Genomic DNA, 26,974 nt, shown 5'->3' on the forward strand with positions numbered 1-26,974 from the left:
CTCTCTGGGGCTTGCGGCCACGAGACCCTACCAAAAGGGTCTTGTCTCAAGCCCGATGGTCGCGATGGTCATGACCATCGCGACCATCTTCCTGGCCGCTCGCTATAGCTGTGGGTAGTCACCCACAGCTATGCGAGCAGCCAGGAGGCCGTTCTAAACAAAAAAAATGACCGGCCCTGATTCAGGGCCTCTGTTTGGCTGCGGTAGGTCTGTCTGGGGAGAGCTGGATATCATATAGTACCAGCCTACATGGCCGAACACCACATGGCAAAGCTTGGGAACCCACTGCCCATTTCCCGCATGACACTACCTCTCTGTCCAACGCAACTTTACTCCTGCCTGAAGTTCAAATGCTGTTAGGTGACACATGTCTGCCATAGGCGACCGGCGAAATGAAGACGTTGGGAGGCAAATGGCGTAGGGTGCGCGTTTATAGTATATTTTGTCGACATTCATAATGGTGACATGTTCGCAATGTTGACATGCTGAACATGACATTGACCATGTTGACGCTGATGAAATGTAGACATGATTAGAATGTCGACAAAATGCCCCTGCTGGTCTCGTGGTCACTCACCTGGTACGGCGACGCCAGCAGTGTCTTCTGGGTGACGGTAGGGATGTCCTGATGACTTCCAGCAGATCCTGGGGCACTTCCGGCAGTAGATGTTGCTAACCTTCCCCCTTGTGCTGCAGCCTAATGGTGCATACACACGATCAGATTTTTTCTTCAGATATGGACGATAACGATTTAAAAATCGTTCAGTCGTTCATATCTGAAGGAAAATCGTTCATATCTGACATGCCTGAACGATGGACGATCAACGATGCGCGTTCCCGTTTGTCGGATAACGATATCTGACATCTGATGGGTTTGCAGTCAGACTTGGACGATTCCATTCATTTTAATGCAGTCAAAAATCGTTCAATCATTCAAATCGTTCAAAACTTTGGTCAAATCGTTCAAATCGTTTAGTCGTTCATCTGACAAATCTGACCGTGTGTACGCTCCATAACTCACCCCCCTGTGCTGCAGCCTAACCCTCCCCCTTGTGCTGCAGCCTAACCCTCCCCCTTGTGCTGCAGCCTAACCCTCCCCCTTGTGCTGCAGCCTAACCCACCCCCCTGTGCTGCAGCCTAACCCACCTCCTTGGGCTGCAGCCTAACCCTCCCCCTTGGGCTGCAGCCTAACTCACCCCCTTGGGCTGCAGCCTAACCCTCCCCCTTGGGCTGCAGCCTAACCACCCCCTTGTGCTGCAGCCTAACCCTCCCCCTTGTGCTGCAGCCTAACCCTCCCCCTTGTGCTGCAGCCTAACCCGCCCCCTTGGGCTGCAGCCTAACTCTACGCTGCTGACGATAGTTTTAAAAAATTACCATCTCACTTGTGCAGGGCAGGTGTAGGCAACCTGTGGTACTCCAGCTGCTGTGAAACTACACAATCCAGCATGCCCTGACAGATTTGCTCTTAGGGCCTGTGCACACTGTGACAGGGCATGCTGGGATATGTAGTTCCACAGCAGCTGGCGTACCACAGGATACCTGCCTGCCCTCATTTCGGGTGAAGAGCATTATGATTTCAGCAATTTCCCTGCCCCCCCACTTTATGTACATTACCGACTAGACGTAGATCAGAGCTCTCTTCCATCCAGGGCCCTGTCTGTCTACCTTTTCATTTTCCATTTACCAGTTTTCTGCTTGTACCCCACCGGCTGGCGCGGGCAGAACCCTGTGGTACTTTCCAAATCACTCATCGCAATTGAATTTTGAATATGTCCAAGAAAGAGCGGGATTTTTGGCATAAAATACCCAGTAGAACGGATGCCCATGCACTCCATAAATGCGTAGGTCTATATTGGTTTATAGTTTTATTTTTCCCTATGATAAATGTGCTACTCCCCGTACGCACAGTGGCGGCAGCGTAGAACTGGAAGGGAGAGTACAAGTAAGTGCAAAATAATATGAGCTGGACTCACCCGCAGGTAATACCGAACAGGAGATGTTCCTCTTACAGATACAGGTAGGACGGGGTAACAGGACACAATGGCGGCGAGTTCCTCTTACAGATACAGGTAGGACGGGGTAACGGGACACAATGGCGGTGAGTTCCTCTTACAGATACAGGTAGGACGGGGTAACAGGACACAATGGCGGTGAGTTCCTCTTACAGATACAGGTAGGATGGGGTAACGGGACACAATGGCGGTGAGTTCCTCTTACAGATACAGGTAGGATGGGGTAACGGGACACAATGGCAGTGAGTTCCTCTTACAGATACAGGTAGGACGGGGTAACAGGACACAATGGCGGTGAGTTCCTCTTACAGATACAGGTAGGACGGGGTAACAGGACACAATGGCGGTGAGTTCCTCTTACAGATACAGGTAGGACGGGGTAACAGGACACAATGGCGGTGAGTTCCTCTTACAGATACAGGTAGGACGGGGTAACAGGACACAATGGCGGTGAGTTCCTCTTACAGATACAGGTAGGACGGGGTAACAGGACACAATGGCGGTGAGTTCCTCTTACAGATACAGGTAGGATGGGGTAACGGGACACAATGGCGGTGAGTTCCTCTTACAGATACAGGTAGGACGGGGTAACAGTACACAATGGCGGTGAGTTCCTCTTACAGATACAGGTAGGACGGGGTAACAGTACACAATGGCGGTGAGGTCTCTCGCACTTACATCGTAAGCGCTGCAGAGGTTATATGAAGTCACGTTACTTCTCTGACAGTTAATTGATTATTGCAGTACAAAAGGGTTTGTTTTTTTTAGGTGCTAAGCAAATGTCTGCATCACATTTAATTTGTATCTGATCCCGATTACATTTTACATTGAAAAGGCGACTTATACATTCATTAATAACTGTCCAGACAATACTCTTGGGTATAGGAAACGTCAGTACATTATATTGCGTAGGCCAATGCCAAATTAGCGCTATCGTAGGATGTAACATTTACGCCTGGTGCAAAAGCCGCCTTAGTGCTGAACAGACAAATATAAAACCTATAGTTACGTTTTTAGTACTTGTACGTATGTTTAGAACACAAATGCTCCCATTTCTAAATGAGCCCCTTAATTCCTTCAACCTCTCGTTTTGTAGTTATATAATAGTGAGAATGAATCGGCTGTATAGTGTCTGGGGAATATTCTACAGGAGATCTCTCTTTATAGTGTAGCTGCCAGCATTACACAGCAACGGCCTCCCTACCGCTCTCCCGTTACCGCAATGCGCTGGGACAGCTGGCCGCCAAATTCATCCGTTAAGGAAAAAGCCTGCCGCCTAGTTCGGCGCACTAGTACCCCTTTCCTTATGGGCCAGACCCTGCAATGGTCCTAACCGCTGTCAATACAATGTATGATATATAAAAATGAGGCAGTTCTTATATTAAAAAAAAGCCACAAGGTCCTATTTATTTCTCTATTCAGAATTTACTTAGATATTTATTGTGTTACTTCTTTCTAAAAACTGATATGTATCAGTCTGCTCTCTGATACTGTATATGCAATCATTTGAACTCAAATTTGGAAACAACTACTTTTTATTATTCTAAAATACTCAGTTGCAGGGATATCCAAATGACTTTACTATATAAGCATAGATGGATGGTATTATGTGACATAGATGATTTGTGCTTTATATACATGCTGGACCCTGTTTTCTGTCTCTCTATTAACCGCTAACTAAGGCCCTCATTCAGAGCCGTACGCTCTGAGCAGAGCGCACGCTCTGAATGAGGGCCGGCCTCCATGAAAATGGAGCGTCCTTCTGGACGCTCGTATAGCTGTGGGTCACCACCCACAGGCTATACGAGCGTGCATTTTGATGGCCGCGATGGTCGAGTCCATCGCGAACAACGAAATTGCGAGCCGGAGCCTGCGGTTGTGGTTATCAGAGCCAAAATCACTCCCACTGACATCACTAGTGATGTCAGTGGGCCGGCTTCTGACGGGAGGCGTTCCCGTGGGAACGCCCCCGTCAGGGAGGCACGCCTACCAAAGGGGGCGTGCTGTCAATCAACATTGACAGCACGCCCCCTTTGATCGGACACAACGAGCGAAGGACTTTCCTTCGCTCGTCGCGTCTGGCGCATGCGCACGACGGAGCTCCCTCCGTCGTGCGCATGCTCAATCCAGAACATCGACCCACTTGCGAGCGGGCAGCCGCTCGCGAGTGGGTCTGAATCAGGCCCTAAATCAGGACTAGTAATTCTCTCATTGTGGGTCCAATGCCTAATTTAGTAAGACCCACAAAAGCAGAAACGAACATCTGAGAAAAATCACTGTTATTCTGTTGTTTCTATGGGTAATCTGTTATTTATGGTCACTCACTCCTCATAGATGGACTTAGCTCCGTGTGAGGAGTAGCAGAATCACGAATTAACGGCTTCTATACCCTGACCATCCTTATACTTTATTTTCTTCTATATACAGTATAATTTAGATAAATTTATTGAAGTCCATGATATGTATTGATGTTTTTGAAAATTATAAAATTCACTGTGCAATATTTCGCCATTATTACAAAACAAGGGGAATATCTTTTTTGAACGCTTTTCCTAATCTCCAGTGTTTATTTTTGAATGTATATAATAATCAGTTTATAATAGCATTTGAGTATATCTTTCAGATACTATAAAAAGGATATATCCAAGCGTATTTATTGAGATGGAATGATGCATAGCAATTATAATTGTCTAACAATCTAAGTTTTTTTCCTGTTGTTTTAATATTGCCTATTAAAAGTTAATTTTTAAATCCTTATACTACATAAATTGAGTACTCACAAAACAGAGTTCTTTTCCATCTTTCTCCCTTGTTATCCTAACCACTGTCAGCCAGAGGAAATGGGGCCCGTGTTGAATCTGAATTGGTACCTACGGCAGCACTGTAACATCCTGAGTATACAGATAGAGATCCTCCGTCATTTCTTAGCCTGATACATATAGTGGCTGGGATATTATATTAGATAACGTTTATATATAACAAAGAAAACTCATCAATGATCCTCCTCATCTACAGACGGGTTTCTGATGACATCACTGAAAATACAAATAGCGCCATCAGCAGCCCAGAGGCTAGCACTCTACTGAGGACAATACAGGACTGTAACATGAAATAGTGGAAACAGATAAGTAAATGCCAAGCGTCACCGCCGTTCCGTCCCTACGTCGCTAATAATGGACACCTTACCTGTATATTACCACTTTTCTTTATTCTTCCCAAACAATGCAGCTATTCTTTTCTTATAGGGGTATTCAATATGAAACGTAAACTTCGCCGTCTATGCGTGCCGAAGTTTTCGCCGCACATCAGAGCTTTTGCCGGCGAAAAAGTATCGCGCGCACCCCCGCTTATACCCCGTATTCAATATGAAATCGTCGAAAACGGCACCCGGCGAAAGTGAAATCAGCGAAAAACTTTGCAGATTTTTGGGGAAATGACCCTAACACCCCCAAAAAGATGCTCTGACATGGGGATCACTCTGGATACCCCCGATTAGCCCTGCTGAAGGTTTTTGGGGTCTTTAAACGGGCTTGATAGCTGCTATGTTGGGAATTTGGGAAGGTGGTGAAGAATAGTATTTAGAATTTTTTTTGGCTGAAAATAATTAGTCCCAGTAAATTTTGGGTACATGAAAATGGGGGTGAGCATATTTAAAAGTTGTTAAAGTGAACTTTTAAAAATCGAGAAAAATCCACCTGCCGCAAACACCTGCAATGTAAAAAACACCTGGGGCATACTTGGGGACCCCCCTAGATTGTAGTTCGCTAGTTTTTAACTTTGTACCCCCCAATTTTTTTTTTCGCCCCCAAAATGAAAGTGCTTTTTTTGGGGTCTTCTGAGATATTTTAAAAAAATGTTTTGACACAGATTACCTTTGAGGGACTGTCTGAAGGGTGCAGGGTGGTTTCCAAAATGTTGCACCCCAAAACCCCAATTCTGCACTTTTTTTCGCCACCCATTCCTTTGAGATATTTTTCCGCAGGGTTGAACGCAATATACTTTTCGCACCGGCGAAAAGTTTTCAAATTGAATACGGTGTAAAAGTAAAAGCGGCGAAAATGACGTCATCCGAGCGAAAGATCTCGCAGAAACGGCGTTTTCGCTCCATATTGAATACCCCTGACATACCGCAAAATTAAAAAAAAACGTTTTGAATTTCACAAAGTGAAACAAAATTAAAACAAAGTAGCGATAACAACGATCATAAAAAAACAAAAATCTTCAGGTACACACTTTTTTCTCACAAATTACAGGTCTTTTATTCCCTTATTTTTTTTTTTTAACCTCATCAGCATTGAAGGAGTTAAATTTCGCTCACATATACAGTCACACACATAACTATGCGCCAACATTTGGGATTTTGCTGTTTGTTGTGTTTTTTTTTTTTTTTTTCTCCTTTTCTTAAACCTTCTTAACTCTTTGAGTCTTAGGAACTGCTGTGAACTGCTGACGCCATTCCCGTTTGCCGGTGTTAGAGGCGAGGGTTTGCGTCTGCAAAACTGCTTCCTGCAGCTAAGGGGTTAAAAATGTGCAACGGAATTAAAATCCAAAAAACATTCCGGGACAGTTTGTGTAATGGGATTAATACTGGTTCCGCCTCAGGCACAGGCAGAGATGGACGCCTGTGCAGGATTCAGAGGGGCGAATGAGAGATTTCTACGGTCCATGTGGATTCAGCGCGGATGGATTGGACTCGCCGACAACCAACCTAACACGTGACGATATTAGAGAAACAACGAGGACCAAACAATTTCAGCAGTTTGTAAGGCACTAGGAGCGAAGGACATGGAACGGCGCAAACGGGAGTTTTAGGACATCACAAAAGTTACATGGTGATATCTTAGATCACAGATAGGGTTAGTGTTTTGGACTTTCGGATGTGGAGGGGGTAAGGGGTCTAATTATATTGTGCAACTCGAAAAGGAAAAAAGAAAATGTATAGACCGGTCGGAAGTAGCATATAAAACAGCACGCCTGGCCGGGCTACATTGTAGCGGAGGAGGGGGGGGAAAGTTTCCGTTTCTAAAAGACGTTAAAGTGACTAAGAATAGTGAAAGATTAGCAGCTGTGTCCGTCTAGGTCCATCCAGCAGTTTCCATCTTGTCCTTTCGTAGACAATTGCGCTTTCTTAAGTCCACAAATTCCAGGCTTCCTCCGCAATCCTTCTCCACGTAGCCACAGTCATCCCTTTCACGACATCCAAGAACCCTCGGCAACAAAATGAAAAAACACTGCCCAATTTTTTGTCTTTTTGTTTTTTTGGTATCTTAAAACCCTGGCGAGAGTTCACGATTCTTCTATACACTATTGGTAAAAATTACAATCCTCTAAAAATTATTACAATTAGTGCTGGAGGGGACCTGAAACCTAAAAGCGCTGCAAATACGTTAATCAGAGGTATCCAGACCGCTCCCCGTTCTAGAGGAGAGAGGTGGACAATAAACTGGAAGTGGGGGGCTCCCTTTGGCGCAGGGTGCCGACACACCTTGCTCCAATCTTACCGAACACAATAAAATTAAAACAGAAATTAAAAACTTGAGTTACAGTATGGTCAAAAAAAACCCTAACTCTATAGACTCTGTATAAGCTCCTAAATCTGCACGACATCACCAAAGCCCCCGGTGTGATTTTTTTTTTGTTTTTTTTCAGTAAGTCAGATTAATAAATACAGCATCGTTGTCCCCCGACGGGCACTGCGGCAATGTTCATCCTCCTTCCCTCAAGAGTTTAACAAGTTAAAAGTCCAGTGGAGAGGAAATAACTCGCAGACTCTGGGTCAGGCAAGATCCAAACCGAATGCAAGACTGCTCCAGAGACCAGTGCTCGTCGGAGTCTAGAGTTCTAGGTCTCTGTAGATACAGGTCCACCTCGGCCTTACTCCAAAACATGTTCACAGATAAAGTAAAGGAAGAAATGCCGTCCTGCCACCTCCATAATCCTCCAGGTTAAATAGTTACCACTAGTTATCATACCCTTTACATTATTCTGTGCCCTTGCCCGCCACCCGGTACCCCTTAACTGACAAAACCGATCTAGATGTAAGGGTACTGATTAACTTTCGGTGGACTCAGCGGATATCCAGTGTAAACAGTGGAGGAGGGGGAGGCTGGGATATAAGTCTGATGCGCAAATTGAGCCTGGTATTGACTGTGGTGGAGACTGGGAGATGGAAGCAACCGTGACGCCATGCTGACCGGCACAATGCTGGTTGGGTAGGCAGCGTGGCGTGCAGATCCTTGAGATGCCACCAGGTGAGCCACAGTGCCAGTGGAGCCCAGCGCGGCGGGTGCAGTGTAGGTGTACAGGTGTGGCTGGCTGGGCAGGTGGGCGGTAGCGGCCAGGTGAGGGTGCACTGCTCCGTGGCTCGGGCTGTTGTGGGGGAAAGAGTACGGCGCCTGGGCCAGGGTGGGTGCGATATAAGCGTGCTGCCTCCGGTGGCTGGCGGAGCGTTCTGTGCTGAGGTGCTGAGAAACCTGCAAAGAGAAGACGGGAGAATGTTGGTCACCTGCCGGCCTGCGACATTATTCGCAGGAACACATTCATGCAAGGAAAGGAAAATGGCAAGGTCAGCACAAGAGAGAAAAACCTTCGTAATTAGTACAAGAGTTACAGCAATTCATGTAACCTAATTAGCGGACCCGAGTTACACGTCTAGTGCAGGACACTGCGCGGAGCTCCTCTGTCTGACATGGACAATAGCGGAAGTCGCAGATCTGCATCCATGGCACAAATGTAAAAAGTTTCCCATGGTCAGGTCTCCGTGTGATTCCGGCCACATGGCCGCCAGATTTAAAGCGCCAATTCATTTTAAAAGGCAAAAACAATCTGGTTTTGCCTTAAAACTAATTGCTGTATTTAATCTAGCGGCCATCTCGTAACAATTAGCAAACTGGGGCCTATTCCATTGGAGCTTCTATTTATGATCAAATATCTCTAGATTTGGCAATGAAGTCTGGATATATATATCTACACTGTATAGCTTTCACGAGCAGGGCCCTTCGTCCCCTTGTTTTCTCCCTGCACTATCCTTGTGTCCAGTGAGCTCACATACAGTCAGCGAGACTCATCCTTTCTGTCCACCCTGCCCAGGGAACGGAGTCACTGAGCGCTATTGTGTTCTGATTTTTGCCTCTGTACTCGGTCTGATCCTTTTTAGATGATATGGTTTATACTACTGTAATACCCCCTGCATGTCACTACTGACGCTTGGTGGCGCTACATACACAAAAGATAATAGTAATAAATATATATGCAAATGTTTGGACTAATGCAGGGCAAACACTTGGCTATATATAGCTCGTTCGATCGACGCGTGATATATCACCAGTGCATTGGCGGGTGTGTACAAAACTACGCGTTTCACAGACACATGAGGTCGTCCCTGCAAGCACACCTGAAGACGATATGTCTGAAAGATATATCGGTGCATCTGCAGGTGTGTACGGCCAACTCAATGACCACTCATCTACTGGCTGCAGGTGCCGCTGACATCTCAACTAGGCGGGCAAATTTAAATGCCCGCCCAGTTGTGATGTCAGCCCAGACATAGCGAGCGGCTGATTGGTAATTGTGTATAGCTGACCAACCAGCCGCTCTGACGCCGAATCGTGCTGCTGACCGATCCGTCGCTAAATGTGTACCCAGCCTCATACAGGCTCTTTTTCCTTTTTTTTTTTAATGCACAAGGTCTATTTGATGACTTTAACAGACTAGAAATAAAACCGTGAACGTCGTCCGTCCAGTCTATAAGTCTCTGTGCGCCGCCTCTGTACGGTTACATTCATAACTGGGAGATTGTTTCTGTATCAGGTCTGTACCCCCCATAGGCTGCAGTAACGTATACAATGCACCCTTTTTGCGCCAGTACAACTGCAGCGTTACCAGAGTGGCCAAGGGACACTATATGAAATTGGCGGGCGGCCCTGAGCAGCGCTCGGCAGATTCACAGATTATAATTAAAAACATTTAAAGAACACACAAATTACACATTTAGTGGGTCTGTCGCTAATAAAATAGAGCGGTCCTTCAACCTCGGTTCTAAGAAGCAAGAAACTCGCCTCACGCTCGGCTGATCCGTGTCTTAAGTACGCAATAAACAGTCACACGACTTATATTTAAACGATTGTGCGCCACAGGAATAGGCTGAACGGCCAGTTCAAATTAAAAACAAAAATCAACCTTCTAGAAACGGCTAAACACGCGGTTCCCGTAAACAAAATCCGCTCATCCATGAATGAAAATCTGATCCGGACGCCCCAAACTAACAATTGGGCACCCCGTAGTTTCATGAAGCCCTGTCTTCTACTCTAAGGGGTAAATTTACTAACGTGAGAGGTTTTAGAAGTGGAGATGTTGCCCCTAGCAACCAATCAGATTCTACTTAACATTTATCTAGCACCTTCTAGAAGACAATAGCTAGAATCTGACTGGTTGCTATGGGCAACATCTCTACTTCTAAAAACTGTCACGTTAGTAAATTTACCCCTAAATGTTTTAAGTGGTAAAATCAGCGGCTGACATGAGGCCAGAAAGCAAACGGTAAATGAACTATGACACAGAGCCATCTGGGCACAGAGGGCCTGATTCAGAGCCGCTCGTAAGCGGCCGCTCGTTCGCTCTGAGCGATGTTCGCACAACTGCGCATGCGTATGGGTTGTAATGTGCGTGCGCCAACCAGTCATTGCGGTCAGAAATCGTGCGCTCGTAAAAAAGCGAGGGGCTGCTAATTTGAGTGACAGAATGAGGCGTTTGTGGGTGGTAACAGGGGAAGGTGCTTGAAACCGGGGGAGTGGAGATCCGAACGCAGGCGTGCCTAACGGTCAAAACGGGCGTTTAATGGGTGTGCATAATTAACAAAGCAGCGTCATCGACCACGTCACTTGATTGTCTTTTAGCCTGAACTGCTCGCAGTGATAGCGGGAAGTAAATCCTAGCACAAGCACTGCGAGCAGGTCAGATGCCTTTCGATGTTCCCGATTAAATAGCGGAGATGACGTGTGATGCGAACGGCAAAGGGGCGTCTTTACAAAATAGCGAGCGCATTTTTCGGACGCTTGCTCAGACATAGAGGCGTCAACAGACCGCAAAGAGCAAACGCTCAATTTAAATATCCGGCACCTTTTTAAGAACGAGCGTCCGCAAATAGCGTCCGGCTCTGAATGAGGCCCAGAGTCTCTTATACAGACAAGTGCGGCTGTCTCCTCCTTACCTGGCTGAGGTTCAGCGGCTGTTGCTGGAAAGAGTGGCCCATCGGTCTGGGCTGTCTGTATGTGGCTGACGTAGTAGAGATGCTGGAGGAAAGTGCGGTGGAAGCCGCGGTGGAGGACGAGGATTTGGGCTTGTAGGAGTGGTGGCTGGTTGTATCTAGTGGGAGGAAAATCAGACATTTTGGTAAATATTCTTACTGACCCAAACTTAAAATATGGCAATCACTGCTAACGCCACTGCAAAGGAATAGGTTCTCGTAAATATTCTACAACAAAACCCACAAAAGAGGCAACCGTAATAAATCGCCCCCCACAGGCCCACCCTAATACCGTCCCCGTACCTGGCTGCCGCCTTTCACACTCCAGGCGCCCCTCGCTCGGCTGGGTCTTCAGAGGTGGCACAATGATGGTGCGGGGGTTGGGAGGGCAGAGGATCTCTGGCTGGCATTTGCTGTCCTGGGCAGCTGTGTTGGCGGTGCGCCGTTGCCCATTGGCACCGTAGGGGCTGGTGTTGCTCGAAGAATCGGAGATGGGTGAATCGTGTACCGTAACGCAGCTGATGACGTTCCGGCGCTGTTTGGGTAGGCTGAGGAGAGAGGAGGCAACTTGTGAACCCGTTCTGACTTTCAAAGGCAAAATGCGGCTAAAATACAAGTTACTGCGGGAGCCATTCTCACACAGCGTTAATGTTACCGGTTCCCACAGCCTCGAGGCGACTCCAAGGATTGTGGCGAAAATTATTGTGATGTAAAAGTATTTATGTGATAGAACCACTGAGCCAGGCAGGATTTATTCTTTTTTTTTTTCCCCCCAAGACGGTTACCGAGCGCAGAGCGAGCGCAACCACGTAAACGACATTATGAGGTAACTGGCATTATAGAATGAATGGTTTTATAACCAAATAGAAACAGAGCTTAAACCTGTTCTATTTGGCAGTGTCTGGTGAGTGATTCCTTAAAAGAGAAAGAATTTGAAGAAGAATCAGATGCGACTGAAAAATGTTGATTAATAGCTATTTAACGATTATTGTTTACATGAAAGATTTCCATGCGAGAAAACGGACAGCAGATTGTATAACCTGGGTCATTTCTAATGAATGAAATCTCTTAGCAGTGGATTTGACATGATTGAATATCTGCTGAGGAGTCACAGGAGCGGGGCGCTGAGGAGTCACAGGAGCGGGGCGCTGAGGAGTCACAGGAGCGGGGCGCTGAGGAGTCACAGGAGCGGGGCGCTGGGGAGTCACAGGAGCGGGGCGCTGAGGAGTCACAGGAGCGGGGCGCTGAGGAGTCACAGGAGCGGGGCGCTGAGGAGTCACAGGAGCGGGGCGCTGAGGAGTCACAGGAGCGGGGCGCTGAGGAGTCACAGGAGCGGGGCGCTGAGGAGTCACAGGAGCGGGGCGCTGAGGAGTCACAGGAGCGGGGCGCTGAGGGGTCACAGGAGCGGGGAGCTGAGGAGTAACAGGAGCGGGGAGCTGAGGAGTCACAGGAAGGGGAGCTGAGGAGTAACAGGAGCGGGGCGCTGAGGAGTAACAGGAGCGGGGCGCTGAGGAGTAACAGGAGCGGGGCGCTGAGGAGTAACAGGAGCGGGGCGCTGAGGAGTAACAGGAGCGGGGCGCTGAGTAACAGGAGCGGGGCGCTGAGGAGTAACAGGAGCGGGGCGCTGAGGAGTAACAGGAGCGGGGCGCTGAGGAGTAACAGGAGCGGGGCGCTTTCACCAGTGACATTTAAAGGACAGAACAGCCTTTAGTCTTCATGTCGGGACAAGATGGCGCTGAGAGTACTGGGTGCTCAGAAAGCGGCCTGCAACGTACACTGGGCCTACTGCGTATTACTGACGGGTCTCACAAATCCCTCTATATATCAGTCACAGGTTCCAAATTTCCCAGCAGCAACTGGGAGATCCATGAACCCGTTATATGCATTGTGACTGATATTCATCAATGCTCGTGGAGCACTGATTACGAGTTTTATCATGCACAACGAGTTTGATAAATGGTGCTCCAGCCAATCAGCTCCTGTCATTTGTTAGAAAATTGACAGTTGGGGGCTGATTGGCTGAAGCACCTTTTATCATACGCAACGAGTCTTAAAACTTGTATGATAAAACTGGTTGATAAATGAGCCCCTTAATGGAGAGGATAAACCCAAATTTGCAGATGGTCTTCAGAGGAGGCTGAGGGTTCCATACGCAGATAGGCAACTGTTTTTCTGAGGTTTGATGGTCTCTTTATAGAGTAACCCCAAGGAGTGAATTTAACAAGGAGGTGTTTGTCACCTTGACTTCGGCCTCTGGATTTAAAAGGGCAATAATATTAAATAAAAAATGAATAAACAACATATGCATGGTCTCCACAATCGACTTCTGGCTAACTCCATTTTTCCAGGATCTTCTGGAACACTACCAGATGAAGAGACCATTCCCCGGGTTATAGAGTATAACCGCTGAGAAACCTGCTTCCCAGTTCTCCGTCCTAGGTACGGACACCACTGGGACTGCCAACCCAACCCATTAACCCGTGGTTTCAATCATGGCCTAGGAGCTTTTGGTACCACTCAGATGGTTGGTGCACTGCCACCACTGTGGCACTGTCTGACTGAATCTTTATGGTCTCACAATAGAGGGGGACCACAGACTGGGGAGTGCACAGCGCTCTCAGTTCTAGTATATTTATAGGGGTAGTTTCGACTCTTCCTGAGACCAAAAGCCCTAAAGACAAGAGCAATGGGGGTCCCAGGCCTGGAGTCCGGCGTCCTTCATCACTATTGTCATCTGCCTAGAAGCAAACTGTTCCCAGTAGCGGTGAAGCAGACTGGTGGGGGCAGCCATACCTCGGACAACTGGGCAGCAAGGTAGCCTGCAGCAGTGGCAAACGCAGGATTTCTAGAGGGGGTGTTTCCAAATGCCTGATTTTAGAGAGAGTGTGGCCAGTCCATGAAGAGGGTAGAATTAGCACTTAACCAGCTTTAATATGCGTCATACAAAGTATATTGTGTGTCATAATTCCAGCATATAGAGGACCAGTGATCACAATGAGCCATTAGATGCGGCAGTAGGGCCATCCTGTCTGAGCCGAATGGTTTTATTTTAGATGTAAGCACCATTCCAGAAGAGCAAGTCCGGGAGTCTGGGGGAGCAGCAGAAGAAACTAGCACTGCCCTGGACATATATGTACATATTGGGCTTTATAGCAGCACAGTGAATGTTTTCCAGATCTCCTAGTTGGTGCACAGGTTATTTATTACTGTCTGATACATGGTAGAAGACCCACAGGTGGTGCTAATTATTTCATTTGTGATACTGAGAAGAACATGCAGCACTAGTAAAATTCTATTACATTACTATTTCTATTGTGGTCATGGTGTGGGCTGGGGAGGGGAATTTCCGGGCAGACGGAACCCCCCCCTGCGTTTGCCTATGTGCAGGTTACACTGGCGGTTGGTTGATTTGTAACATAAGCGTCACAGCCAAACCCCATACACTGATAACCCCCTGACCAAGCGGAGGAGTGAGCCCATCCCATCACATAAACACATATGATATCTTGGGGGGGGGGGGGGCGGAATGTGATGGATTTCTAGAACACTGCAGAGACAACTTAAACCTGACAAAACGAGGGCAGGGTCTCATTTGGGGCATATAAAACAATACCAACAGTATAAAACCAGATCCAAGACTGAGCCGCATAAAACCATAATGATCAGGTTCCTATAGGCATCGTATTAGTAGTGGTGTCAGCAGTAGGTCCACTGACGATTTATATGAGCGACTGAACGATAACGATATCGTTCAATCGTTCATAAATCGTTTGCAAATCGTTTGTAAAAATGTCTTTAACGACCAGCGATGCGCGCCGCCCGCTGGTCGTTTTAGACAACGATCATCGTGCAAACATGCTGGACAACCTGACGATATCGTCAGGTTAGCATGTATCCAGATGATTGATGAGCCTGCACTGAACGACTGCTCGCTCAGTGCAGGCTCATCACAGACTGACAAACGACTGGACGATTACAATGTCCTAATCATGCAGTGGTTTTTGTGTCTAGCAGTGGATGGGCACCTTTATACATAAACAGACTTTCCCACATTGCACGGAACGTGTGCACACACAATGATAGAAGATGTGTAACTCTGATGAACGATGAGGCTCAGATGGTCGTTATTATTAATGACTGGATGCCAGCCCTTATTGTACGTCTGTATTGAACAGTAAATACCATTTCCCACCAGCGGAGATTACTCTCACGGTACAATCATTACGTGTGTGTGTTTTCATTGCTGGGCTGCTGGGGATGCTCTCACATGAAGGATGAGCTGTTGATATTGCCCCTGGACGGGTGACAGGGTGAGGGGGGGGGGGGGGGGAGGCGTCGGCTGGGAGGGAACAGATGCAGCTTATTCACTGACCGCGTTATGTATGTTGCTACGAAAGCATGGGGGCAGAATGGATGGAGGGAAACCAGCCAGTGCCATGCATCAGACCACAGAGGGGACACAGAGGGTCCTCCTGCCGATAACAGCACAAATCCAGGTGTTGGGCCAATGGCTATTTGCAGAGACAGAAATAACGTTTTCCCAGGAGAGCAGGAAATGGTATTTTACCCTTATACTGCTAGCTGAGAGGGGGGAGTGGGGGTTATTTATTAACAGAGTGCGAACGTATAGCGACCCGCAGCATCCAATCAGAAATGAGCTTTCATTGCTGTTCTGCAGGTTGGACAATAAAAGCAAGTAAGTGTCTGATTGGAAGGCTATGGGGCGATTTCATGTCTGTAGTTATTTTCAATGGTTTAAAATGACAGATGACGGTCAAAAAAATACCCAAATATTAAAAACAAACTGGCAATGATTAATGATAACGATGTTTGTGCAAAGCAGAAAGGAGGAGAGGGGGAGATGGAGTAAGCTTTCCGGCAGTGTAAAAGGGAAGATGGCCTCTGTCTGTGCAGTATTAGGATAAGATTGGTTGCTATTGGCAACACCTCCACTTCTAAAAACTCTCACTTTAGTAAACACAGCCCAAATACACTTCAGGTTATAACAATCCCTACTTTACGTTGTCAGTATAGTTTTATATGGAAGACATCACTAATCATTATATCTGTTGTAATTCCGTCACCTGTGACTCCTAAAACCACAGTCTGAATAATAGAACAAAAAACACATCAAAAAGACACAAACACTCCCTAATAGCAATCACATGAGTAGTCCTATAGAGTCTGCACAGCTTTCTCTGAGGGTGTGGGTCAGACAAGGATAGTGTTCCTCCCCAGCAGACAGTGACTACTGGGGATCTGGGAACGCTCTGTCACAGACATACAGATGAGTAATCCTAACACACCGAGACCAGCACTTCACACTGCCGCAATGTCTCAGAGCTCAGCGTACGCCATCAATTATAACACGTCATCTCCGAGCATGAAAAAGGAAATTACTTCCAGCTAACGATTATCTGCAATTAATACAAACCGAAACTTTTGTTTCTATTTTCTTAAACCAGCAAAGCTAGTGACCCGATACCTCACTAACGTTTATCTGGCATAAATTTGAGGAATCGCGACTGTAGAAGACAACATAATTCTGACAAAATCACATAGGTTTGCGCACAAATATTGGCAATAATCTGGGAAAATACTAATTTAGAGAAACTCCCGTAATGGTGCAAAAAGTTTAACGACAAACACAAACGCATCATGTGGATGATACAGGTGTGTCCTTATACATCTAACCGCAATACGCCACGCAGCGCAACTTGCCTGGCGTGAGTGAGCCACCAGTTCCCGCGCTACTCTGCTAGCGCCAGGCGTCTTCTTTGCTGAAAATGCGTCTAAGTGCAATGCGATGCGACCAGGATGCACCAGGGGATTGCGCTGAGCAATGTGATATGTGACACCTGTATGTCTGTGTGCTCCTGAGTCTGTATATGGGAGACTGCGCTGAGTAATGTGATAGGTGACACCTGTATATCTGTGTGCTCCTGAGTCTGTATATAGGAGACTGCGCTGAGTAATATGATATGTGACACCTGTATATCTGTGTGCTCCTGAGTCTGTATATGGGAGACTGCGCTGAGTAATGTGATATGTGACACCTGTATATCTGTGTGCTCCTGAGTCTGTATATGGGAGACTGCGCTGAGTAATGTGATATGTGACACCTGTATATCTGTGTGCTCCTGAGTCTGTATATGGGAGACTGCGCTGAGTAATGTGATATGTGACACCTGTATATCTGTGTGCTCCTGAGTCTGTATATGGGAGACTGCGCTGAGTAATGTGATATGTGACACCTGTATATCTGTGTGCTCCTGAGTCTGTATATGGGAGACTGCGCTGAGTAATGTGATATGTGACACCTGTATATCTGTGTGCTCCTGAGTCTGTATATGGGAGACTGCACTGAGTAATGTGATATGTGACACCTGTATATCTGTGTGCTCCTGAGTCTGTATATGGGAGACTGCGCTGAGTAATGTGATATGTGACACCTGTATATCTGTGTGCTCCTGAGTCTGTATATGGGAGACTGCGCTGAGTAATGTGATATGTGACACCTGTATATCTGTGTGCTCCTGAGTCTGTATATGGGAGACTGCGCTGAGTAATGTGATATGTGACACCTGTATATCTGTGTGCTCCTGAGTCTGTATATGGGAGACTGCACTGAGTAATGTGATATGTGACACCTGTATATCTGTGTGCTCCTGAGTCTGTATATGGGAGACTGCGCTGAGTAATGTGATATGTGACACCTGTATATCTGTGTGCTCCTGAGTCTGTATATGGGAGACTGCGCTGAGTAATGTGATATGTGACACCTGTATATCTGTGTGCTCCTGAGTCTGTATATGGGAGACTGCACTGAGTAATGTGATATGTGACACCTGTATATCTGTGTGCTCCTGAGTCTGTATATGGGAGACTGCGCTGAGTAATGTGATATGTGACACCTGTATATCTGTGTGCTCCTGAGTCTGTATATGGGAGACTGCGCTGAGTAATGTGATAGGTGACACCTGTATATCTGTGTGCTCCTGAGTCTGTATATGGGAGACTGCGCTGAGTAATGTGATATGTGACACCTGTATATCTGTGTGCTCCTGAGTCTGTATATAGGAGACTGCGCTGAGTAATGAGTAAAATTAATCAGCACAGTCTGCTGGTGCGTCCTAGTCACATTGCGACAGACTCATTTCCGAAAAAAAAAAAAAAAAAAAAAACTCTCAATAGTGAGCCCCGGCGCTAGCAGAGTCTCACCCCGGGAACTGTCGCACCGAGAGGGGCCTTTTTAGCGCGTCTGCAGCAATGACGTGTGAGGACACATCTGTATTTGCTCACTCGCTGGGGCACTGCTTCTTAATAGAGGCCTCAAATTAAGTATTCAATTTCTGATAATCTGGCTCCGATATCATTTAAACAAACAAGCGGAGATGTGTTTTCAAATGTTGTCATTATCCCTCAATACTCGTCTGTGTTTTTGGAAGCTGTTACGCACAAGCAGCCCCCCCCCCCTGCCTGTAATGACAGTACACCCCTTGTTCTATTCAGAAAGCAACTGGGACCCAAAGTTTAACCAAACACAGGAGTGAATAGGGACGAGATTTCTTTTTAGAAGATCATTTTAAAGAAAAAAAAAGTAAGAAGTTATACGTTTTCTTGTAGCTAAAGTCAGCATCCAGGCGAACGGGATTTCCAAACACACTGCAGGAAATTCGCCTCGTGTGAAACGCTGCCCGCTGTCATTTCAGAAGACTTATCCTGTCACCTAGCAATACGCTTAAAATAGATTTCATTATCCGTCATTTTAACTCCTTAAGAAAAAGGGCGGTATAGCCTATTACATTACAACCCCTTTTCCTTGCCCGGCCGAGCAATTAGCCCGCAGTCAATTACCGTGTCTATTTGAATCTGGCCCTAAAGTTTGCAACAAGAAAAAAAGATATAAAATATATATAAAATAGTTTTAGTTTTTAACATTTGTGTGAAAAGTCACCAAACAAGCAGCAAATTGTGACGCAATTAAACCCGAGTGCATTGCAAAAACACCGGAAATGTCATAGTGGCAAATTTAGCTTTATTCAGAACTAAGCGCTTTGGGGGATATTTACTACAATGCGGGTTTTTATCAGTGGAGATATGGCCCATAGCAACTCATCAGATTCCATACCTCCCAACTTTTCTACTCCTCGAAGGAGGAGGCGTGTACGCCCAGAAAGGGGGTGGGGCTTTGTTAGAAGGGCGTGGCTTCTCGGAAATGGGGCGGAGCCATGTGGCAACCCCGGTTGGTATTATCATTAGGGGGCGTTGGCCCAGCACTCTCCGAGATGCTGGGCAGCCCCCAGGCTCTCCCTACACAGGTGAACAGATGCCGTGCTCACGGTTCACCTTCTGCACACCCGCGGTTTGGGCTCTCCCCAACTTCCCCCCCCCTCCGCGGGGCACTGTGGCTCGCTGGTGGAACAGTCCCAGAAAAACGGGACTGTCCAGCTGAATGCGGGACAGTTGGGAGGAGGTATGAGATTCTAGCTATTATCTTCTATAAGGTGCAGCTAGATAAATGTTAAGTAGAATCTGATTGGTTGCTATGGGCAACATCTCCACTTCTAAAAACCCGCACTAAATAGAACCCTTAGGATATTTACTAACGTTACGCAGTTCCTAACCTGCTGCTGCTGCTGAATTGTGCCTCCTGCTAAGGGCACGGATGAACAGATTAGTGTTTTTAGTAAAAGATCTATGCTTGTGCTTTCTTATATTGTACCCGGCTTTATTTTACATCGTCACATTCTTATGGCAAATTATAGCCCCGTTTGCCATAAAAACAGAGAAGGGAAGCTGATCAATTTAAAAGGGCGACTTGATCTACATTGAAAAGTGGATCCAAAATAAAAATGTACAGTCCAAAATCTCCATGTGCGACTTTGCGGTAGTGTCTTGCGTCTGCTGCTATATCCGGGCAAATGGGTGAAGGATACCAGTGACAAAGCCACTGCCCAAATGTGCCCCCTTAAATATCATACTGCACAGCTGTGCCCCGCAAGGTGTTTAAGGGAATGATCGGAGAGAGGGTCACAGAGGTTATGTTGAAGGGGGACAGTAAAAATATCTAAAAAAACCCAAACACACCTGTGATCGGAGGGGAAATTTTCATATTAGTATTTACAGAGACCCAAATACCAAAACTGGAAACCAGGAGCACAACAGGCACAAAGCCCCCCACCCGGGGATGTATTATAAATGTAGAAAGACCCACAGAGACCTTGAAAGCAGTTGCACAACCACAAAACTCATTCCCACACCAACTACACCTAGGGGGCGCTGTTGTGCTCCTGTCTTTTCCATCTTCTACAGGAGACGGCGTATTGGGGGCTCACCTGGGAGCGACGCGTTTCTGCTCCTCCTCCTCATCGGTGTCGCTGCTGATAGTGATGACACTAACGGCCGGGCTGGGGGTGTCCGGGATGACGATTGTTTGCCGCTGATGGTCGGCACGAGATGAAGCCACAGGGCCGTCCCCCCAACCGCAGGTTATGGAGGGGCCGCAGGGGGCAGAGTTCTGGGGTACGGAGCAGCGAGGCGGGGTGTTTTCCTTCACCCGCTTGGAGCGCTGGGGAGAACTGTGCGACTGGGAAGATAACACCTCGTAGTTCCTGAGAGTTGTAGAAGGAAGAGCGGACAGGACATGGGGGAATTGGGAGAGAGAGACCGGGTCAAAATAAGATTTTAACACAATTCCATCTAAAGATCTATAGGGATTATACAATAGGGAACCAATAGACCTTGCTATAATCAAAAAGGTCAATTACATAAAAACTCCTCTGTATTTTATCCATCCATTTATTAATGTCCATCATTGATTATTTCGTATCCCAAATACCATAATATCTGTATTACTGTGGCCGACTATAATACTGTAATCCAATAATTGACAACTTTAATGTGAGACCGGGATTTACATCCTTTTTCTCCTGGGCTCATGCAACAAAGATTTCATACCACAATGAGAGGAGAAGAATGAATATAATGTCTGTGATGGGAAGCGATCAGAACATAAAACCAGTGTGTGTGTAGGGATCATCGATCCACAGGACTGGTGCCAGTTTACAGAGCTGAACGCAGGTTGGCCACGTTTTCATCCAACATGTGGGCAAATTAGTTCTCAGTAACCACCACATAGGTCTGTACATCAAGTGGCCAGGTCCGTGGATTTTTTTAAAAGTTCAGACAGACACCAACTGTATCATCAACATTCTGGCGATAGATGTGATAATACATATGAAACGTTGATGATACAGTTGGTATCAGTTTTTCAAATCCAGGAAGTGTCACCCTATGTTGGAGGTAAATAATATATATATCCCAGACTTCTATGTTGGAGAAGTCTGGGATGGCATATATGTGTGTCCCAGATTCCTATCATATGTGTTTTAAAAAACCCCAGGAAAAGTCTGTTATGCCAAACAGACCAGAAGTTTTGATAAAAGCCAGATAATGGGTCCTGGGGTTGTAGATGTGAGAAGAGAGGGAGGGCTCCATCCACAGGCCGTTCCAGGTGTTGGGCCTTTCAGTCTGAGAGCAGGCTGATTATTAGTTGCACCTGAAAGTGGCTCATATAAGCTGGATCAAGGTTTGGTTCATTGTCTCACATACCCTGGGGAGAACAGACACTGAGGTTTGTTCAGAGACACCGTGATATTTGAATGTGCTGTGTTTGTGGTAAGGCAGTAGGCCCTGCCACTTGTAGAGAGGGAGTAACCTGTCTAGTTACTGGCCAGACGGGCTAGGTTTAAGGTTTATGTTTATCCATTTGGTACAATAAAAACTGGTCCCGACCAGCTTGCATGAGATCCCGGACTGGTGTACTGTTTCCCGGCTGCTGTGTGTGTGGGGAGGTGTCCATCTGCCCCAGGAGAGGGACCCCCTATCCCGGTCATATCACAATATAAATATTACATATATATATATATATATATATATATATATATATATATATATATTAGTGTACACTATTTACGAAGGTTGGGAAATGATGCAGGAGTGAAAATAATGATATATTTAATGACTGATTGCTGTGGCAGCTCTTCTAACTAAAAACGGATTAAATGGTGCAAATCTTTCTTAAATTTCTTTTTAAAAATTTCCCAACACACGACTGTATTATGCCCCTATGCGTGTGTACAGTTGATATTTTCTGCACGGTTCTCATTATTACTTGAATTGTCTATCGGTTCCAATGCCAGCTCTGGATAGCCCTGCCGCTAAGCCCCTCCCACCCTTGCGTTGCTCTGACCTCACTGACGAGTGATGCTTCTTGCGAGAGGAGGAAGAGCTGGTTGGCTGCTGTCTCATGACGTGAGCCACACCCACATTCAAGGGCTGGGCGGAGGGTAAGGCGACATGACCGGCCAGGAGCGCCGGCTGCTGCATTATGGGATTGTAGTGGCCACCGTGAGCGTGACTGTTCCTGGGAGGAGATAAAAAAAAAAAAAGTAGGGTTGTCATGAGCAGGGAAAACGTCAGACGCCAGAACATGTTATTGTCGTGCTGTAACAAAGGAGGCGTCGGGTTGCCACAGATTACAGGACATATATGTATATAGGATTATGCTGATAAATACGACCAAAAGCCATATACTGACTCATAGGAATACGACAGGATGTTTACAGAGGTTGGAACGTACAATTTGGCCATAGCAGCTAAAAGGGGCGTCCTTGTTCCTTAGCCCAAAATACCATAAATACTTGTACTACAGTGATGCAGATTATAAAATACAAATAAGTCACATTTTATCATCATAAGATCTCATGGCAAGCCTGCCAGTGTCTGGGCCATTTCTGTCCAAGGACACAAGAGGGCAGTACATGCCCAACACGCGGGCAGACCCTCCTACGTGTAGGACAGACTCACCGCCAGTCTGCCAGCTGCTGGGTACTCCTCATGCTCTCTGGGATGACCGTGGCATGCTGGACAGAAGTAGGGGCTGCCACGCCTGCCAGCTGTTGCCACGCCGGGGGAAGCAGGATCTGCTGAGTGCCACTGGGCCACGCCTGCTGCGGAGAGAGGTGCAGCTTTACACACTCACACAAGTGCACCATCAACTAGGAAATACACTTTTATGTTTAACTCATTTGCACTTAAGACACATGGGCACATGGACACATTAATATGCAGAAGGAAGCTGGAAGCTTTTTTCTCCCCCAATAATACTAAAAGTCTTTCCCCTGTACCTGAGCCAGGAGGCCGGGCTGGATTTGCAGAGCTTGAGCGCCTGCCGCCTGTGTGACCAGCGGAACGGCGTTATCCATTCTCACAGAGTAGCCGCCGTGTTTGGAAGGAGAGGTCTGCAGGCCTGAGGAAGCACAGAACAGCGATTACTGCATCACAATAAAATCAGTGAAACCTTATTTACCCAATAATTCATTTATTAACCAACTTGTTTTTTTTTTTAATGGGATTATGGGAGGAAACTGAAGTTCTCTATGAACCTAGGCAAGCACGGAGAGAACATAGAAACCTCACACCTGTGGGGTCCTGGCCAGAAGCGGACCCCGTGACGCAGCATAGCTAACTATTGTGCCCTTTGTATGGTACCCTTGTAGGAGCATCCCATAGATCTGGTTCTACCCATTAAACACTGAATATCACAGGTGGGGGGGGGGGGGGGGGTCTTGCACCACACTACTGTCTGAATGCCCCCCCCAAGCAATACAATAGATCATGTGACACCACAGGGCCAATTCCCATTAGTTAACAGCCCCCCCCCAGGAAACTCGGCAGATGGGTTCCTCACCTTGGAAGGCTGGCGGGCAGACAATCAGAGCCTGCTGGAAGGGGTCAGGCCTAGCGCAGATCTGTGCAGCTCCGGTTTGCAGGGGCATGCTCCTCTGGGCAACAGCCGCCATGGAGGCTGCAGAGGTCTGGTGGAGAGGAGCAGATGATTAGAGCGGTCTGAGAACCAAAAAGGTAACATCCATACATACAGTGTGGCCAGCGGGGTCCTCACCTGGCTGTGCACAGTGTTCAGCTGGTTGTTGAAGGTCATGGTGAGGTTGGTGGAAGTACTGGGGGCTACGTGTGTGATGAAGGGGGTCTTGCTGTGGTTCACAGTGTCGTACATATTCACCCGCCTCTTGCAGATCTCCATGTTCTGGAAACAAGACTTTACACTGTGGAGAGAGGTAGAGGGGGAAAGACAGGGGCCAAAGCGAAAGCGAGGAGGAGAAAGTGGGCGAAATAAGGATGGATGGAAGAAGATGGGAAAAAAAAGATAGAAAGAAAAAAAAAAAAAAGAAACAATATTATTGAATGAAAAATAAATCTTATGAGGAAGAAGAAAGTTAAGAGAACTTTCGATAACGGTGAGGAAAATGTTCCGCCCAAGACCAATATGCAAATGTAGCCCCACCCACCATTACATCAGCTGACCCCAAGCAGTCAAATCTTACCCGTAGAGTTATGCTTCTGGGACCCCTCTCCCCCACCCTTTAAATTGCCCCATGAAGTAAACCTGACCTCGAATTAATCATCTATTTACATTTTGGACTGGTTTTTGATTACGTCCAGTTTGAAAGTAACTTTGTTAATTTTCCCCTATACTCCTCCCACTGTGCCCCCCAGTGCCCCTCCAAGGCACCAGAATAAATCCGTACTGTGAGCTGTGCGGGAAATCCAGGAGATGGGTCATGGTGACAAACGGGTGGTTCAGCGTCTCGATGGGGGTTATTCTCTTGTCCGCATCTATGGTCAACATTTTTTTGAGCAGGTCGATAAACTCCCTTCTGTCTGCCTTCTCCACGAGCATGTCGCTGCCTTCCAGATCAGAGGTCATATTCACCTGCAGAGAGAACAAGCCGACATCTGCCCTTAGTAACCTCATTCTGCCCATCTAAAGCTTTACCCATAAGCCCTCAGGGCAGCTCATGTTCACCCACCACCATTGGCCTCTATTAGGCCTTTAGGACAAGTCTTTGCTCCACCACTCTGAACAGCTGGAGCTGGAGAACAGATATCCTCAAGATGTCACACTCAGAGCCTGCCAGGCGCTCTACGGCACATTGAGAGCCTATACCGCCCAACCGCTGTCCCTCAAGGCTGTACCTGCGCCATGTCATCCAGACAATTGAAGATGTATTTTCTGGCTTCCTTGGACTTAATACCAGTCTCGGACTCATGATCGTCAGTCGTCTACACCAAGAGAAAAAAAAAAAACATTCATTCAGAGTCTGCACGCTGCCATATTTCTGCAAATGTCTGTTCTGCATCCCAAACCAATGTCAACAAGCAAAATCCTGCAGCCCATGCTTATCAGACTACGGAGCCCAGGATATCAGCTGTGGAGCCGGCATTTCCTGGCCCTCTCTCCTCACCCCACTGCGGACACATCTTCTTCCAGTGTGTCCTTAGCAACCATCTGCACTTGTGTTCCGCACTTCACGTTTAACTCTTATCTTTATTTTCCATTTACTGTAAAACCACCAAACAAATCCCCATTATTATTATTATATTAAGGAAAACAATCATTAGACTCATCCCAGTCACTTCCCCTGGGCTGGGAATTAAATGTGTATTTTAATAGACCGTTCAGGCCGGTGTCAGACTCTGAGCTCAGAAGCCGCGCGGTGACAGAGGAGGCAGCCGTGCAGTTTCCATACCCAGAAATCTGGGCTTGTTCGCTTCAAACCCCCCCAGCCCCCCCCACAAACACATACAACCACACAGACACACACATACAACCACACACACACATACAACCACACACACACACATACAACCACACACACATACAACCACACACACATACAACCACACACACACACATACAACCACACACACACACATACAACCAAACACACAAAACCACATAAGTATTTTTTACATTTCAATATGTTAGTGGCTTAGTTTTCTGAGTAAGCCAATCAGGAACATTATCCGAACACTCTCAATCCTCTCCCCAAAGTTAAAGCGCATGATAACATCTTTCCGTTTGCACTAGGTTGGCGAATGAATCTGTAGCCCCCCACTCCCATTGACTTGGAAGATGAAGGCTAAATAACCTATATAGATGGACATGCGATTAATCTGAAATAGGCAGCTGATGATTTCTAGAGATTATTAATTAAAGATAAAATTATACTCGTCACCGACACAGCGGACAAAGCCAGCTCGTCAGATGCACTAGAATTTATATAAAAATGCACCAGGAACCAGTGACATCACTGAGAGTGCATCCTATCCATTCATTAGAAACCAGTGACATCACTGAGAGTGCATCCTATCCATTCATTAGCAACCAGTGACATCACTGAGACTGCAGCCTATCCACTCACTAGGAACCAGTTACATCACTGAGAGTGCAGCCTATCTAGTCAGTAGGAACCAGTGACATCACTGAGAGTGCAGCCTATCCACTCACTAGGAGCCAGTGACATCACTGAGAGTGCAGCCTATACACTCACTAATAACCAGTGACATCACTGAAAGTTCAGTCAACCCAGTCACTAGGAACCGGTCTGGCGACCATCATGAAGAGTGAAATATGGAGTTATAAGACTGCATCACTGTAAACACTAGTTTATCCCACAACACGGCTGCCTCCATTGTACACAGGCATCATGTTCTGCTTCACATCATGGTTTAAAAATGAAAACCTCTTCCCACCTTCAGCCTCCACAGGGGATAAGGCGAGTCTCCATCTCGGTTAAAGAATCTGGTGGTCTTGGTCCCGGAGCTGAGCAGATATTCCGCCGGTAGTCCC

General features: G+C 46.8%; 1 protein-coding gene across 2 annotated transcripts in view; it reads right to left on the reverse strand.

Moving 5' to 3' along the window:
• Positions 1-7,260: 7,260 nt before the first annotated feature.
• HIPK2 (homeodomain interacting protein kinase 2) overlaps positions 7,261-26,974 on the reverse strand; it is a 50,812-nt gene continuing 31,098 nt past the window's right edge. Inside the window, exons 4-15 of one of the 2 annotated variants that reach the window (XM_088463175.1) lie at positions 26,878-26,974; positions 25,318-25,404; positions 24,870-25,054; positions 24,224-24,386; positions 24,011-24,137; positions 23,448-23,569; positions 23,128-23,267; positions 22,511-22,684; positions 20,595-20,870; positions 11,560-11,804; positions 11,221-11,375; positions 7,261-8,485 (exon numbers count right to left, since the gene is read on the reverse strand). The exon at positions 26,878-26,974 is cut by the window's right edge and continues 23 nt beyond it. In XM_088463175.1, coding sequence (XP_088319301.1) covers positions 8,045-8,485; positions 11,221-11,375; positions 11,560-11,804; positions 20,595-20,870; positions 22,511-22,684; positions 23,128-23,267; positions 23,448-23,569; positions 24,011-24,137; positions 24,224-24,386; positions 24,870-25,054; positions 25,318-25,404; positions 26,878-26,974 — 2,212 coding nt within the window. In that variant the 3' untranslated portion in view covers positions 7,261-8,044. Of the gene's footprint in view, positions 8,486-11,220; positions 11,376-11,559; positions 11,805-20,594; positions 20,871-22,510; positions 22,685-23,127; positions 23,271-23,447; positions 23,570-24,010; positions 24,138-24,223; positions 24,387-24,869; positions 25,055-25,317; positions 25,405-26,877 lie in introns of both variants that reach the window. The other variant, XM_088463174.1, reaches the window with a different exon arrangement.

Source organism: Taudactylus pleione, unplaced genomic scaffold, assembly GCF_031769625.1.
Source record: "Taudactylus pleione unplaced genomic scaffold, aTauple2 ptg001329l, whole genome shotgun sequence".
Lineage (NCBI taxonomy): Eukaryota > Metazoa > Chordata > Amphibia > Anura > Myobatrachidae > Taudactylus > Taudactylus pleione.